This window comes from Heterocephalus glaber, unplaced genomic scaffold, assembly GCF_053883595.1.
Source record: "Heterocephalus glaber isolate CG9 unplaced genomic scaffold, H.glaber_assembly_v1.0 deba00001444, whole genome shotgun sequence".
NCBI lineage: Eukaryota > Metazoa > Chordata > Mammalia > Rodentia > Bathyergidae > Heterocephalus > Heterocephalus glaber.
The window spans coordinates 9,948,735-9,962,270 of NW_028258297.1; the positions used below are offsets into that span (position 1 = coordinate 9,948,735).

General features: G+C 59.8%; 1 protein-coding gene across 1 annotated transcript; it reads left to right on the forward strand.

Annotated features, from left to right (window-relative positions):
• The first annotated feature begins 6 nt into the window (after nucleotides 1-6).
• Sox10 (SRY-box transcription factor 10) lies at nucleotides 7-10,677 on the forward strand. Its single transcript, XM_004845626.4, has 5 exons — nucleotides 7-127; nucleotides 794-1,027; nucleotides 1,476-1,993; nucleotides 6,234-6,502; nucleotides 8,873-10,677. The coding sequence occupies exons 3-5, from the start codon at nucleotides 1,551-1,553 to the stop codon at nucleotides 9,574-9,576; spliced, it is 1,416 nt and encodes a 471-aa protein (XP_004845683.2). The 5' UTR covers nucleotides 7-127; nucleotides 794-1,027; nucleotides 1,476-1,550; the 3' UTR covers nucleotides 9,577-10,677.
• Nucleotides 10,678-13,536: the final 2,859 nt, after the last annotated feature.

Below are 13,536 nucleotides of genomic sequence, written 5' to 3' on the forward strand. Positions count from 1 at the left end.
GCTGTGGGCTGATGGGCAGGAAGGGCAGGGAAGGGGAGGAGAGGAGGGAGAGGAGGAAGGAAGCCCGACCCAGTGCAGCTGCCAGCCCTTCTAGAGCCGGGAGTGGGGGACTCCCTTCTTCCAACAGGTGAGCCCAGGGGGTCCCAGGAAGCAGGACCAGGACGGCCTCTGAGACCTGCAGGGCCCCAACCTGTCCCACCTCGGCTTCCTGACACTGGGTGTCTGGAGAGCGGGGGCTGTGGGTTGAGCTGAGCCACCCACACTGGGCAGGGGTGTGCAACTGACCCTGCCTCAACAGGTGGGGACCTGAGCGCCTGCTCCTGCGGTATAGCTCCGGGTGGCTGAGGCAGGGGGTGTGGGGACAGAGACAGGCCAGTAACAGTGCCTGGCTCACAGTAGGCGATTTCTTAAACGAAGCAACATAGGCCTGCCGTCCTCACGGGTCATGGGACTCTCACCCACCTTCTCGGTCCAGTCCTTGGCCAGCTGCCTCTCTCATCACCTGGGGCAGAGGTTGGGGGTCCCTGATTTTCCTCCAAGCAACAGGTCCCACCCCTGCCACTCAGGTCTATTCCTTCCCTGGCCTAATCACCCTACTCCTACTCCTACGTCCTCCCGCCCAAACCCAGGCCAGGCCGGGGATATAGGCCTGGGCGGCGGTATGGGAGACTGGGGGGGCCTGGGCGGGGTGGAGGAGCCCTGTGTGTTGGGGATGAAGGCGAGCACTGGAGGCTCCACCTTCTGCCCTTCCCTCCCTCTCTCTCCCTCCCCCTCCCCCTCCTTCCTTCCCCAGCCCTCCGCAGCCGCTCCGTTGCTCAGTCAGTCTCAGGCTGTCCGGCCACGGTGGTTGGTGGCTAGGATTCAGGCTCCGTCCCAAGGAGGCCGTGGCCTGAGGCTCAGGGCCCCCCAGCCCCTCCCTCCCAGCCCAGCAGCGTCACCCCCCAGCCCCGAGCTGGACCGCACACCTTGGGACACGGTTTTCCACTTCCTAAGGACGAGCCCCAGGCTGGAGGAGAGGTCGGAGGAGGTGAGTGCGGCCAGGCCTGGGCCCCCCACTTAAGGTGGGAGAGGCTGCCACCCCGCGCCACGCACGCCACGCACGCGGCCCCCACCCGGCTCCCCTAGACTCCATCAGGGTGGGTGGAGGGAGGAAGGAGAGGTGAGAGAAAAGGTGGGAAATTCCAGGGGCCCGGATTAGAGCAGAATAAAGGGTCCGTTTTTCTTCCTTTCCATCAACAAACCTCCACCCAAAAGGAGGTTTATTTAAAAAAAAAAAAAAAAAATCCCACCTACACCCAGAGACGGTTGGGACTGGGGTAGGAGGACGCGGAGGGAGGCGGGACGCGCCCACCCGGGGTCTGGCATGTGCGAGGGCCCAGGGCGGGCGGAGCGGAGCGGTGCAGCGCGAGCAGGGAGGCCGCCACCTCGGGCCGCGCGCAAGAAAGCCCATCGCGCCCTCCTTCCCTCCCGTCCAGGTGGGCGCTGGGCTCTTTGCGAGGACCCCGGCGGCGGGCCCGGGGGAGGCGGCCGAGGCGGCGGCCGGGGGCGACATGGCCGAAGAGCAGGACCTGTCGGAGGTGGAGCTGAGCCCCGTGGGCTCCGAGGAGCCCCGCTGCCTGTCCCCGGGGAGCGCGCCCTCGCTGGGGCCCGACGGCGGCGGGGGCGGCGGCGGCGGCGGAGGCTCGGGCCTGCGGGCCAGCCCGGGCCCCGGCGAGCTGGGCAAGGTCAAGAAGGAGCAGCAGGACGGCGAGGCGGACGACGACAAGTTCCCGGTGTGCATCCGCGAGGCCGTCAGCCAGGTTCTCAGCGGCTACGACTGGACGCTGGTGCCCATGCCCGTGCGCGTCAACGGCGCCAGCAAGAGCAAGCCGCACGTGAAGCGGCCCATGAACGCCTTCATGGTGTGGGCGCAGGCGGCGCGCAGGAAGCTGGCGGACCAGTACCCGCACCTGCACAACGCCGAGCTCAGCAAGACGCTGGGCAAGCTCTGGAGGTGAGCAGCCCGCGCGGCCCCAGCTCTGGCCAGACTGCGGGGGTGCGGGCTAGCCTGGGGTGCTCTAGCCTCCTGACCCCGGGGCAGGGCTGGCTGGGAAGACCCCTGGGAAGAACAGGTTGGGGACCGCGCCCCCCCCCCATCTGCCATAAGTAGCCTCTTGGGGTTGCCTGGGTGTGCATCCCGGAACTCAGCCCTCCACCAGCCGGGTCTCCCCAACCTGGGCACAAGCAGGAAGGCGCCCCCTCGCGGCTGGAATTCTGCTGTCGGCGGCGGGTCTTGGGGCCAAGGCCTGAGCGCCAAGGAGGGATGGGGAGGCTTCGTGCCTGGGGCCTACTGACTGTGCCACATTGGCACTCACTAAGGGTGCCCGCCCCACCAGCGCCAGGGGCCAGGGCGATATGGCGGAGACGCTCCAGAAAGAACTCAAGGCCTGGCTGGAGATGCTGGGAAACGGAGGCAGACAGATGGAGAACTGAAGGGAGGGTCAAGGAAGACAAGGAACCCAGAGGGATCTTGGGACTGAAGGGAGAACTGCCCGCCCTGCCCCTGCAGTGTCTCCTCTGCCCCAGCTATCTTGCCAGCCTTCTCCACCCCACCCTCCCTGGACTGAGGGCTTCTTCAATCCCAGCAGAGGGGACACACAGGAAGAGGCCTCCCCTGCCACCCTGTCCCAGAACCTCCAAGCTGGTTTCCACGCCTTCCCTCCCTCTCCCAGTTGGGCGCCATCTTCCCTCGCAGGCCCCACCCAGTGTTGAGCAACCTCTTCCCCCAGCCCTGGAGCTGGGGTTGAGCAGCACACCAGGACGCTTTGGTCCCTTTCCTACCCAGGGTCTAGAGTCCCAGGGTTCTGGGGAAACAGCCCCTCAGGGAGGAACTCTCAATGCTGACTTGGGCTGAGGCTCACCCCCAGGGAGGTGTGGACAGGGCACCCCCACCCCAAAAGTCCCAGGGCAGCTCCTAAGAGAACCTGGGTTCCAGCAGATGCCAGCCTGCAGAGGTCACTTGATCCCCTCTAGACTGGCCCAGAAAGGCACGGCAAAGGTCACATAGCAGTTGGCAGAGCCAGAACCAGAGCCAGGTCTCCCACCTCATAGTCAGAGGTCTTCCCCACTGGTCACTGGTGGCAGTCGTGGGTCACTCCTCACTGTAAGGTATGGCCGGGAGATGGTGAGGGTGGGGGCATAGAAGAAGTGGCAGAAGTGTGGCACAGCTGGGTTTGAGGGAATCTGGGGTCCATCCCAGGAACTTGCCCCCTCTTGCCCCTCCTTCGCTGGCCCAGCGCAGTGGCAATGAGGTCTAGAAGCCAAAGGCTGGAAGGAGCAGGAGGGTCCCCAAGAGGCCAAGAGATGTGCATCCACCCCCCTGTCGGCCCTTGCCATGTGCTTGTGAAGGCCTGGTGCCCCTCTGCAGCCCTCTCACCTGGGCTCCAGCTGCCTGTCTTGTGTGGGCCCAGAGAGCCCAGATCTGTCCAGGAGCAGAGGTGGCAGCCAGCTGCTTTGCCCAGGGTCCATCCAGATGGGGGAGAGGTGAGGAGGGCCCCCCCCCCAGGCCAATGTCTTTGAGCCCATGGGACAAAGAACAAGAACCAGAAAACTGGGAGGGAGACAGAACAAGCAGAAGCTCCAGGCCCTAGGGACTGTGATCAGAGAGATGAAGCAAGGTTGGACCCCCATTCTGTACTCCCCACTGCTGAGGTTTAGGACGGGCCCTTCTGTTGTCCCTGTCCCAGTTCCCCCACCCTGGAACCATGGATTTGGGGCCAGTTTGGGAGGACTTGCCCTGCCACCACTCAGGATTGCCCAAAGGGCTCTACCTGCCCAGGGCAGTCAGCAGAGCAGGCCCTGCTGGCTGAGGACGCAGCCCCAGGGTTGGAGTGACAGGACAGTGGCAAGGACCCAAGGCCATGCCAACAAGTGGAGGCTACCTGGGCCCAGGTGGGGGTCTTAAGAGATTCTGGGATGTGGGCTAGACTAGTCAATCACTCCAGGGGCTTCTCCCGAAACCTCCTCCCAAGATCCTGACCCTGGGCCACCAGGAAAGTGGGTGGCTTGGTTCTAAAACTGCACAGAGACAGTCAGGCTGGCAGCTGGGAAGTGCCACATGCAGGCCAGAGCCCTGCAGCACAAGGCCTAAGTGGCTGTGAGAGCACCGCCAGGCACCCTGACCTCCAGTGCCACCTGGGAGGAGCGTTGGATGCCGATCCCAGGAGCAGTGGGGCCCACCCAACTGCCTGGAAAGCACCATCAGCACCGAGAAACTGGGAAGAGGTCACAGGCTGGAGCCCTCCCCATGTGGTGAGGCTCAGCCAGCCTGCCTGCCCACACTTAGGCCCCTAGACCCCATCCACAGATAGTCATCGCATGCCATTGGCCTGACGGGAAGACATGTGTGGCAGCAGCCATGTCCCTCTGGGAGCCTCCAGTTGGGGTTTCCAGTTTGGGTGGAGAATCACTCCCCTCCCCTCTTTCTGAAACGGAGCAGGAAGAGGGCAAATGAGAATTGCCCTGGGGTCCCATGGTGGGAGTTGGGGGGCAATGCCAGGGGGTACTGGTGGGAGTCGGGGTTAGCTGTGACGTTGGAATGGGTGGATGGGGTGAGGAGAGGAGAGAAGAGAGTGAACAAAGCTGGGGTTGGGATGGACGTGGGGTTGCAGCTGCAGCTGGTCGGGTGCCAGAGTTGGGGTGGCTCTGGGCCCTGGGTTAGGTTCCTGTCAGGGTGACAGCACTGCTGAGAACTAGCTGGGGATGCAACAGTGTTAGAAGCTCTCCTCTCTGGCCTATACAGCCCCCTACACACACGTGCGTGCACACACACACACACACACAGATGCACGCACACACATACACATACCCTGCCGCTTTCATGCTGGTTGCTGCTTTCCAGCTGGGCAGGGAGCCCTGGGAAGGGTCGGGGTCAGAAAGCCAGCTAGGGTTGCCATCCACTCCGCCATGGGGGCTGCACTGGAGGAGCCACTCTGAGTGCCGTGTGGTTTTCCCCAGGACGGGTGCCTCCATCCTCGCCCCTGACTCCCCATCCTGCTTCGGGTCTCCATCGTAGGCACTGTAGGTGGACACTGTCCTTCATGGCACGTTGCTCAGCTGGATGGCCCCTTGGAGAAAGCTGGGTGAAGGTGGCGGGCAGGCAGGGAGGCTAAGCTGCAGAGGAATGCTGGGCCGGTGAGGAGGTGCCTGGTATGACCACCCCCTCCTGGTCCGGTCTGGGAGAGGGGCTCCCCCTGCTGCCCGGGGGAGAGGGCCGCTGGGCACAGGGGTGGGGCAGCTGGAGAGAGCCCCACACACACAGTAGACTGGGCTGCTGCCACACGGCACTGCTGGGCTCTCTGTGCCCACGTCTGGGAGCAATCTATCCCTTCCCTCAAGCCCTCTGCCAGGGGCCCCCTTCCCCCACTTCCCTCTCTGACCCTCACCTGAGGCTGAGGTCTAGGGAACAGGGCCACCACCCTCCCTCCATGGGCTGAGCTCAGGGACTGTCCCAGGGCTGGGAAGAGACTCGAGCTTCCTCTGCCCTTTGTCACTCCCTGGACAGAATACAGGAGACAGTGGCTCCATGATGAGTGGACTCACACCCAGCCCCTCTCAGTCCCACTGCACTGGAGCTCACAAAATCAGTACCCTGGACTCAGGGGTCACTCCTAGGTCTTCCTGTCCAACACCCCCACCCCAACAGCACTAGAACAGCACCTGTTTCTCAGGGGGCCCCATACTCCAGTGAAGTAGACATTATCATCCTCATTTTGTAGGTGAAGAAACTCAGACTCAGAGAAGTAACTTGCTCACGGTCACACACACAGCTAGTAAGTAGCAGAGACCGGGCTCATTCCCCAGCAGCTGCTTCTCTGCTTGCACACCTCCAGCCCCAGGGAGCTCACCCCCTAACGAGGCAGCTAGTTCCACTTGCAGACAGCTTTGGTAAGGAGAACGTTTTTCCTTTCCTTGAACTCATATCTGCCCCTTGTAACTTCTGTGCCTACTTTTAAACCCATCGCAGGGGCCTGACTCTCTCACTCTCTGGCCCCTGAGCAATTTGGGGGGCAGATCCCAGCCCTCTGGGGTACGCATCTTCCAGTCCATAAGCACAGGACACAGCCCCCACTGGCCCTCTGTCTGTCTGGGGTCCTCTTGGGCCTCCTGGCTTGCAGGGCTGACACTGAGAGGGAGCCCAGTGGGGAGCTCTGGGACTCACGCCGGCTCTGCTGTCCTTCCCACCACCCACCCAGGCTGCTGAATGAGAGTGACAAGCGCCCCTTCATTGAGGAGGCTGAGCGACTCCGCATGCAGCACAAGAAGGACCATCCAGACTACAAGTACCAACCCAGGCGGCGGAAGAATGGAAAGGCAACCCAGGGGGAGGCTGAGTGCCCAGGTGGAGAGGGCGAGCCAGGAGGGGGTGCTGCCATCCAGGCCCACTACAAGAGCGCCCACCTGGACCACCGGCACCCGGAAGAGGGCTCCCCCATGTCGGACGGGAATCCCGAGCACCCCTCAGGTGAGTGCTGGCTGGGAGCCGCCGGGGTGTGGAAGGCAGAGCTGGGGGGCGGAGGCTGGGCAGTGGCGCGGAGGGGCTGCAGGGCTGGGATCCGGATGCCCCCAGCGGCCCTCGACTGACTCTGGGAGGGGCTTTCCAGGCCCTGCCATTGCCCCAGCTGGGATGTGGGGACAGAGAGGGAGCTCAGTGGGGACTCTGGTGCGGGGGAGATGGCCGAGCAAGATGGCATGAACCATGGCTGATAGAGAGGGCACTGATGCGGGGCAAAGAGAGCCAGATCAGGAAGCCATGGAGGCTATGGGCTAAGTGGCTGCAGCAGTTATGAGGAAGAGGGGGCAGGCTGACTTTGAGAAATGGCAGGTCAGATGGAGGAGAGGAAACCATTGCCTTGCCCACCTCCTGCTCTGATGGGGCCCATGCCTGTGACGCTGAGTGTGTGTCACAGACGGGCAGACACGGGATATCTTGCTAAATGCTCACTAACTATAATCAGAGCTGACATTAGTTGAGCACTTACTGTGTGCCAGGCACTGTGCCCATGGCCTCATAGGCACTGACTCCTTTCATCCTCCAGTCACCCCTGAGCAGTGTGGCGGGTGCCCACCTGCCAGGCTTCGGACTCAGATGTGTGCAGGTCACTCACTGTTCCTTAAGGGAGAGGAAATGGAAGAGGAATCTGCCATGCAGCCCAGGCAGTTAGGCTCTGGGGCCTCTGCTTGGCCTATACCCACCATGCTTACATCCCTGATGCACAGAAAATGCCGTGCTCGGGGCTGGTGCACCAGAAGTACTTGAGGCACTGCCATCAGAAGACACACTGGGTTCTACTTTGTCAGGGGCACAGTGGGTTCTACTGTGAGTCACAGGGGGCACCTCCGAAAGGAGCCCACAGTCTGCAGGGAGGAGCAGGGATGAGAGGAAGTGGATTATGTTTAGGAAGAAACAAGTACAGGAGAAGCCTTAGCTGGAGGTGGCGTCCTCTAGGGAGGAGCCATCCACCTGTTTACCCAGTTAGATTGCCAAAAACAGCTGACTGTCAGCTTCGGTCAAGGAAGGCTTCCAGGAGGCAGTGTCTGTGCTTCTTGGTCTCTCCTCTGTCTTACTGACAAGGAAATTGCTTAAGAGAAGTTGGGAGTGGTGGTCCATGCCTGTGTTCCTAGCACTCTGGGAGGCTGAGGCAGGAAGATCAAAAGTTCAAGCCGAGCCTAGGCATCTTAACAACTTAGTGAGATGCTGTCTCAAATTTTTTTTAAAAAAAGCCAATGCAGGACTTAGCACTGCCTCTGGTCTGATGGAGGAGGCACGGCCTGCCCTGCAGGACTCCTGGACTGCAGGACTATGAACCAGTCTCTCTTGTGGGATGCCCACTCCCGCCCGCCATCCCCCTGCACAGCTGTTCTTCCCAGCTTCAAAGCTGGAGGGACACACACACACACACACACACACACACACGCACGCACACACACCTAGGGCCCTGGACATGTACAGAACCACCACCACCAGGAGTGAAACTGTGGGCATGAATTTTTTTCTCCTCTTTCAAGGTCCCCTGCCAGACTCTTCCTCAGTGAGACTTCCCCCACTGTGCCAGGGCAGGAGAAAGCCACCTCCTCTGGTCTCCCAAGTCCTTTTCGTGTCCCACTCTAGGCATGGGTGGGTCTCTGATCTCTCCCAGCTATGAGCTTTTGGGGACAGAGCTGCAACATATTTGTCTATATCTGCCGCACCTGGGCCAGTGCTTGGCACGAAGCAGTGCCCCCTGGGTAAATCAGCTGTGTGACTGTGTAGATAAGAAAAGGAACGAAAGGACAGGGGATCTCAGTGCCCTCCTGAACAACTCAAGGGCCAGCAGGGCAGCACAGGCCAGTGTGATGGAGCTGGGCAGGGTGGGCACCGGGCAGGATGGGGCGGAGAGCAGGGTTGGAGGGGACATGGCATCATCTGGGGACCCTGGGCAGGGAGCAGGCACAGTGAGACCAACAGTCCAGAATCCCGAGGGCAGAGGAGGCTCAGCAGGCAGAGCAGAGATGGAGAGTTCCCTGAAAAGCAGACAGAGCCGAGGGCCACACCAGCCCAAGGTCAGCAGCTGCAGGACAGCGGGAACAGGAAGGATGGGGCGCTGGGAGCTGACAGGAGGTGGGAGGCAGGACCCATCTCCAAGATCTGAGAATGTCATCAACAGGAGACAAGCCTGAAGCCAATAGATAAACAAATACCAATCATAAAAGATAGATGATAGAAAAGAAAAAACTACCAACTTGCTGACAAAACATGTAAACCTTCTGAGGTCAGCAGGGTTCAGACCTTAGCTTCCTGGTCCTCACCGCCTGACGGTCTCCTCCTTGCTCTTCTCTGTCTCCCTCCACCCAGGCCAGAGCCATGGCCCACCCACCCCTCCAACCACCCCAAAGACAGAGCTGCAGGCGGGCAAGGCAGACTCCAAGCGGGATGGGCGCTCCCTGGGGGAGGGCGGGAAGCCTCACATCGACTTCAGCAACATGGACATCGGTGAGATCAGCCACGAGGTCATGTCCAACATGGAGACCTTTGATGTGGCCGAGTTGGACCAATACCTGCCACCCAACGGGCACCCGGGCCACGTGGGGAGCTATTCGGCAGCCGGCTATGGGCTGGGCAGCGCCCTGGCTGTGGCCAGTGGACACTCCGCCTGGATCTCCAAGCCACCAGGCGTGGCTCTGCCCACAGTCTCGCCACCTGGCGTGGATGCCAAGGCCCAGGTGAAGACAGAGACCACAGGCCCCCAGGGGCCCCCGCACTACACTGACCAGCCGTCCACCTCGCAGATCGCCTACACCTCCCTCAGCCTGCCACACTATGGCTCCGCCTTCCCCTCCATCTCCCGCCCCCAGTTTGACTACTCTGACCATCAGCCCTCAGGACCCTATTACGGCCACTCGGGCCAGGCCTCTGGCCTCTACTCGGCCTTTTCCTACATGGGGCCCTCTCAGCGGCCCCTCTACACGGCTATCTCTGACCCCAGCCCCTCAGGGCCCCAGTCCCACAGCCCCACACACTGGGAGCAGCCAGTATATACGACGCTGTCCCGGCCCTGAAGGGAGCTCTGTCTCGGCCAGCCCCACCCCCAGCCTGTGTGTCCTGTTCCTCTCCCATCTCGGCCTGACCGTGGTAGTGGCGGGGGAGGAGCCTGCAGAGGCTGACAGCAGAGGGGCAGCTTTCCGCCAGCTCCCTGCCCTGATGACCCACTGCCCCGTCCGAGCTCCAGAGCCCCAGCCCTGGCTGACAGCTGAGTGGAGGAGAAGGCGGGTGACAGCTGCCCCTCCCCTAGAGATGACTCTCTATCCCAGAACCTAGGAGGGACCCACTCACCCCCTGGGGGAGAAGGCAGCGTCTGGGCATGGGTGGGCATCGGAGGCCTTGCCACTCCTGTTGCCCCTCTCATGGAGAGGGAGGGTCTGGTGGGGCCTGGAGCCTAAGAGCTATGCCACCCAGGGACTTGCATCAGAGCCTGGAGCTGGCTGTGTCGCCCAGGGGCTGGGGACAGCTCTGAGCAGCCCCGTGGGAGGGGCTAGGGGGAGTTCTCAGCCCTTCAAGGTCCCCTCCCCTCCTGAATGCAGGAAGAAACTGGCACACAGGCCCCCACGTCCAGTTCTGCGCCAATAACCTCACTGTCTAATCGAGGTGAGCCCCCAGGCAGCCCTGTCCCCGCCTCCTAGACCTTCAGGCCACCCCAGCTGAGGAGGCCGGGGCTCCAGGAAAGGATTCAGAGACAGACTATGGAGCCTTTCTGCTGGGGCTCCTGGCCAGCGCCCTTTCCTCACTCCACTCTGCCAGTGCCACCTCCCTGGCTCCAGAGCTCGAGCTCTGAGCTGCGCAGGCCCAGGTCCTCAGTTCCAGGAGACTTGGGGCCCAGCGCCCGGGTTGTGGGCAGCAGCTGAAGACACTAAGATCCCAATGTGTACATTCTGCCCTTGCCTTCCGCCCTTTGCCTCCCAGTATCTGAATAAAGTATGTAGCTGTTATCTGCCCCCACTCTCCTGTTCTCCTGTGGCCCCACCGTCCGCATGTAACGCATTACTGTCCCCCCTTATTTATCTCAGTAGTCCCCTCACTCCTCCCCTCTCCTAGTGGCTCCAGCCAGCCCCTATTAACTCTGCATTAAGCATTCCAAGTAATAAAATTAAAGGTTCCAGTTACCTGTGTGATGGGCCTGGCCTGTCTCTTGGTCTCTTGTCCCTGCCCTGTGCTTCCTCAGGGGGTTTCCGGAAGTAGCTAGGAAGAGGGTGTGGGGCCCTCCATTCACCCAGTAAGGTGGAATTTGCAAAGAATTCAAGGGACAGGTGTTAGAAAGGGGTAGTTGGGGTGACTCCCGTTGGCAGTCAGGCCTGGGCCCTTAAACATGTGTGATGAACCGAGCATGGTGGCATAGGCCTGCAATCCCAGCACTCGGGAGGCTGAGGCAGGAGGATCACTGAATTTGAGGTCAGCCTGAGCTACACAGTGAGACCCTATCTCAAAAAAACCGAAAAGTGGGCTGGGGATTTAGCTCAGTGGTTCCACTGCTTGCCTCGAAAGCATAAGGTCTGGAGTTCAATCCCCTGTACCAAAAAAACTATGTGTGATGTACAGATGGGCTGCCTGTTGCCACACCCACCTGCCTCCTCCCCCAGAGTGCACACACATGCGCACACACATGATATACACACCCTGGCCCATGCCAGGGCCTAGCTGAGCTTTCCCAGCACAGCCTGTCCAGGTCAAAACCAGGGATGTGAACCAGCCCACCTCACAGGCACATAACCCAGGGACAGGCAACCTCCTCACCCCTGCTGTACTGACAGGCAGCTCAGATGGGTGGAAGTCCTCATGGTAACCAGAAGGGCTATCACGTAGTACGTGCTACTAGGTCAAGGAGCCCAGTGCTCCGTGTTTTATGTCATTCAGGACTTTAAGGGATACATTCCATCCTTATTTCAATTTTCCAACCGAAGCTCTGGGAGGTTGGATCTCAGAAGCGCTGGCCCAGAGGCTGAAACCCAGCATTGACTCCAAAGCTTACACTGTGGAACATCTTCTCCTCCACCTGCACTGGGCTTGCAGACTACTTCCGGTTCCAGTATGGAGCTTTAAATCTGCTGCAGTCTGAGCTCTTCCCTTCCATCTGTGGTCTCCAGCGCCCTACTTCCTGGTCAAGGCCAGGGCAGGGTGGACACAGGGAGCTAACTCAGTCCCCCTGGGATGGCGGGACCCCTCCATCTGGAAGCTGCATCAAGGAACCTTTCTGGACCACTTGCCCAAAGCTGCTGGCTCCACGAAGCTTGGTGACTGAAAGTCCTGCTCTTTCAATGTCTGCTTCGAAGTCTGACCACCCTAACTGTATATAAGCCACTTACGGTGTTTTCTTTTGTTATAAAGGCAGGATTTTATTCTGATCACTAACAGATCGTCTTGTTGGATGTGATCCACCTACCTGTATTATATCTTGGAACCTAGCTGTCCTCCAAAATGTGTATCTGCAAATGTGAATCTCCTCATTAAGTCACTAATAAAGGTCAAAACCAAGACAGGGCCCTGTGTACATCCCTAAGTATCTCCCCCCATCAGTTCTCTTCTCTGTACTCCTAGACACAGGCTGTCTAATCAGTTCAGAAACTACCTCATTACATCACCACCAAATACCCACTTCTCCATCTGTCACAGCTGTCGGGAGACTGCCCAGTGCCTCACTAAAACCAAGATCTGTGATCTGGGGCATTCCCTAGACCTACAAAACCAGAAACCATTAGGGGAAAAAAAAAAAACCAATTTGTCAATATTGAATACTCTTAGGAACCGTGCTAGACCTCCACTTTATCATCTCAGTGCTGTCAAACATGTAATAACCTATTCCAGAATTCCAGTATGGATGGGTCAGTGCTAACCTTATATGCCCCTAACGTTCACCACTCACTTTCCCCTATTGAAAGGCAGGACACCTGTCCACTTCCGGTCTTTTCATAGCTCCTGCTCTCTGGGCCACTGTGCACATGGAGTTGGCAGGGCAGAGGAACAGGTGGTATCCAGCTGAATCCACCACCTCCAGAACCCTGCACCTTATAGGACTGGGTGTGGAGAAATGGCACCAGGAGAGGACAAATGACCCTGGGGAAGCCAGAAGACGTGGCTACATGCTTCCCTTAGACAACAGGTTCTGGGTGAGCTTGGGCCTTGGTGCTGTATTAGCTCCACTTGCAAAGAGGGGGAGCAGGTGTTTCTGGAAGACTGCGGAGCCTATGCCCAAAGTAAGGAAATACAGACCCGGTAGTGGTGGTGGGTGACTTTACATTTAAGAGAGGTCAAACCCAGGCCCAGCTAGCTGAATAAGGGGCTCCCCAAAGAGGAGCAGAACAGGAAGGGGGAGGTGAGAGCAGACACCCCTTCCTCCCGTTTCCTTACACCCTATCCCCTAAGGGTTAACCCCCCCCCTCCCAAATCCCATCTCCCTTTAATCACATCTGATACTGAGCGGCCCAGCAGGGAACAAAGAGACCATTTAGAGAAATGGGGCCGAGAAAGTGACCCCCGCACTCTGGGGCGGCTGCCTGGATGCCAGCACAAAGGCGGCATTTCAGAGCTGAAATTTCAGCACCCAACTTGATTAAAGGATTCCACAGGCTTGGAGGAGGGTGGCAGGGGTGCGAAGTCCACCCTCCCTGATTTAACCCTTCTCCAGAGCAGCCAGCACCCCTCCCACCCTGGGGCCGCTCATCCTTCCCATCCCATCCAGGGTGCCATCCCAGAGAGCACTGCCTCTTGCAGGTCAGGCAAGCCTGGCTCCTCCTCCTCCCCTGTGGCAGGAAGCTGGCAATGGAATGGAGGTCAGGTTGGCATATTTGGGAGCCAATCTTCCCTTCCATCTATGCTAGTGTCCACATACACCCTCTCCCTGTCCCCAGAAGAGGGAGGAGCCAATGTGACTGGTTCTCCTTTAGCAGGGTAAGCAAGCTAGAGAAGATGAGCAAGGCAGAGAAGGGGAGCTCCTAGGCTGAACCCAGAAGCGTGGCATCCCCGCACCC

What these genes read in the sequence shown, in the direction of transcription:
- Sox10 (XM_004845626.4), top strand. Translation starts at nt 1,551, where the DNA reads ATGGCCGAAGAGCAGGACCTGTCGGAGGTGGAGCTGAGCCCCGTGGGC. An exon ending in ACGCTGGGCAAGCTCTGGAG is followed by an intron (nt 1,994 to 6,233) that starts GTGAGCAGCCCG and finishes CCACCCACCCAG; the next exon opens with GCTGCTGAATGAGAGTGACA. An exon ending in GAATCCCGAGCACCCCTCAG is followed by an intron (nt 6,503 to 8,872) that starts GTGAGTGCTGGC and finishes CCCTCCACCCAG; the next exon opens with GCCAGAGCCATGGCCCACCC.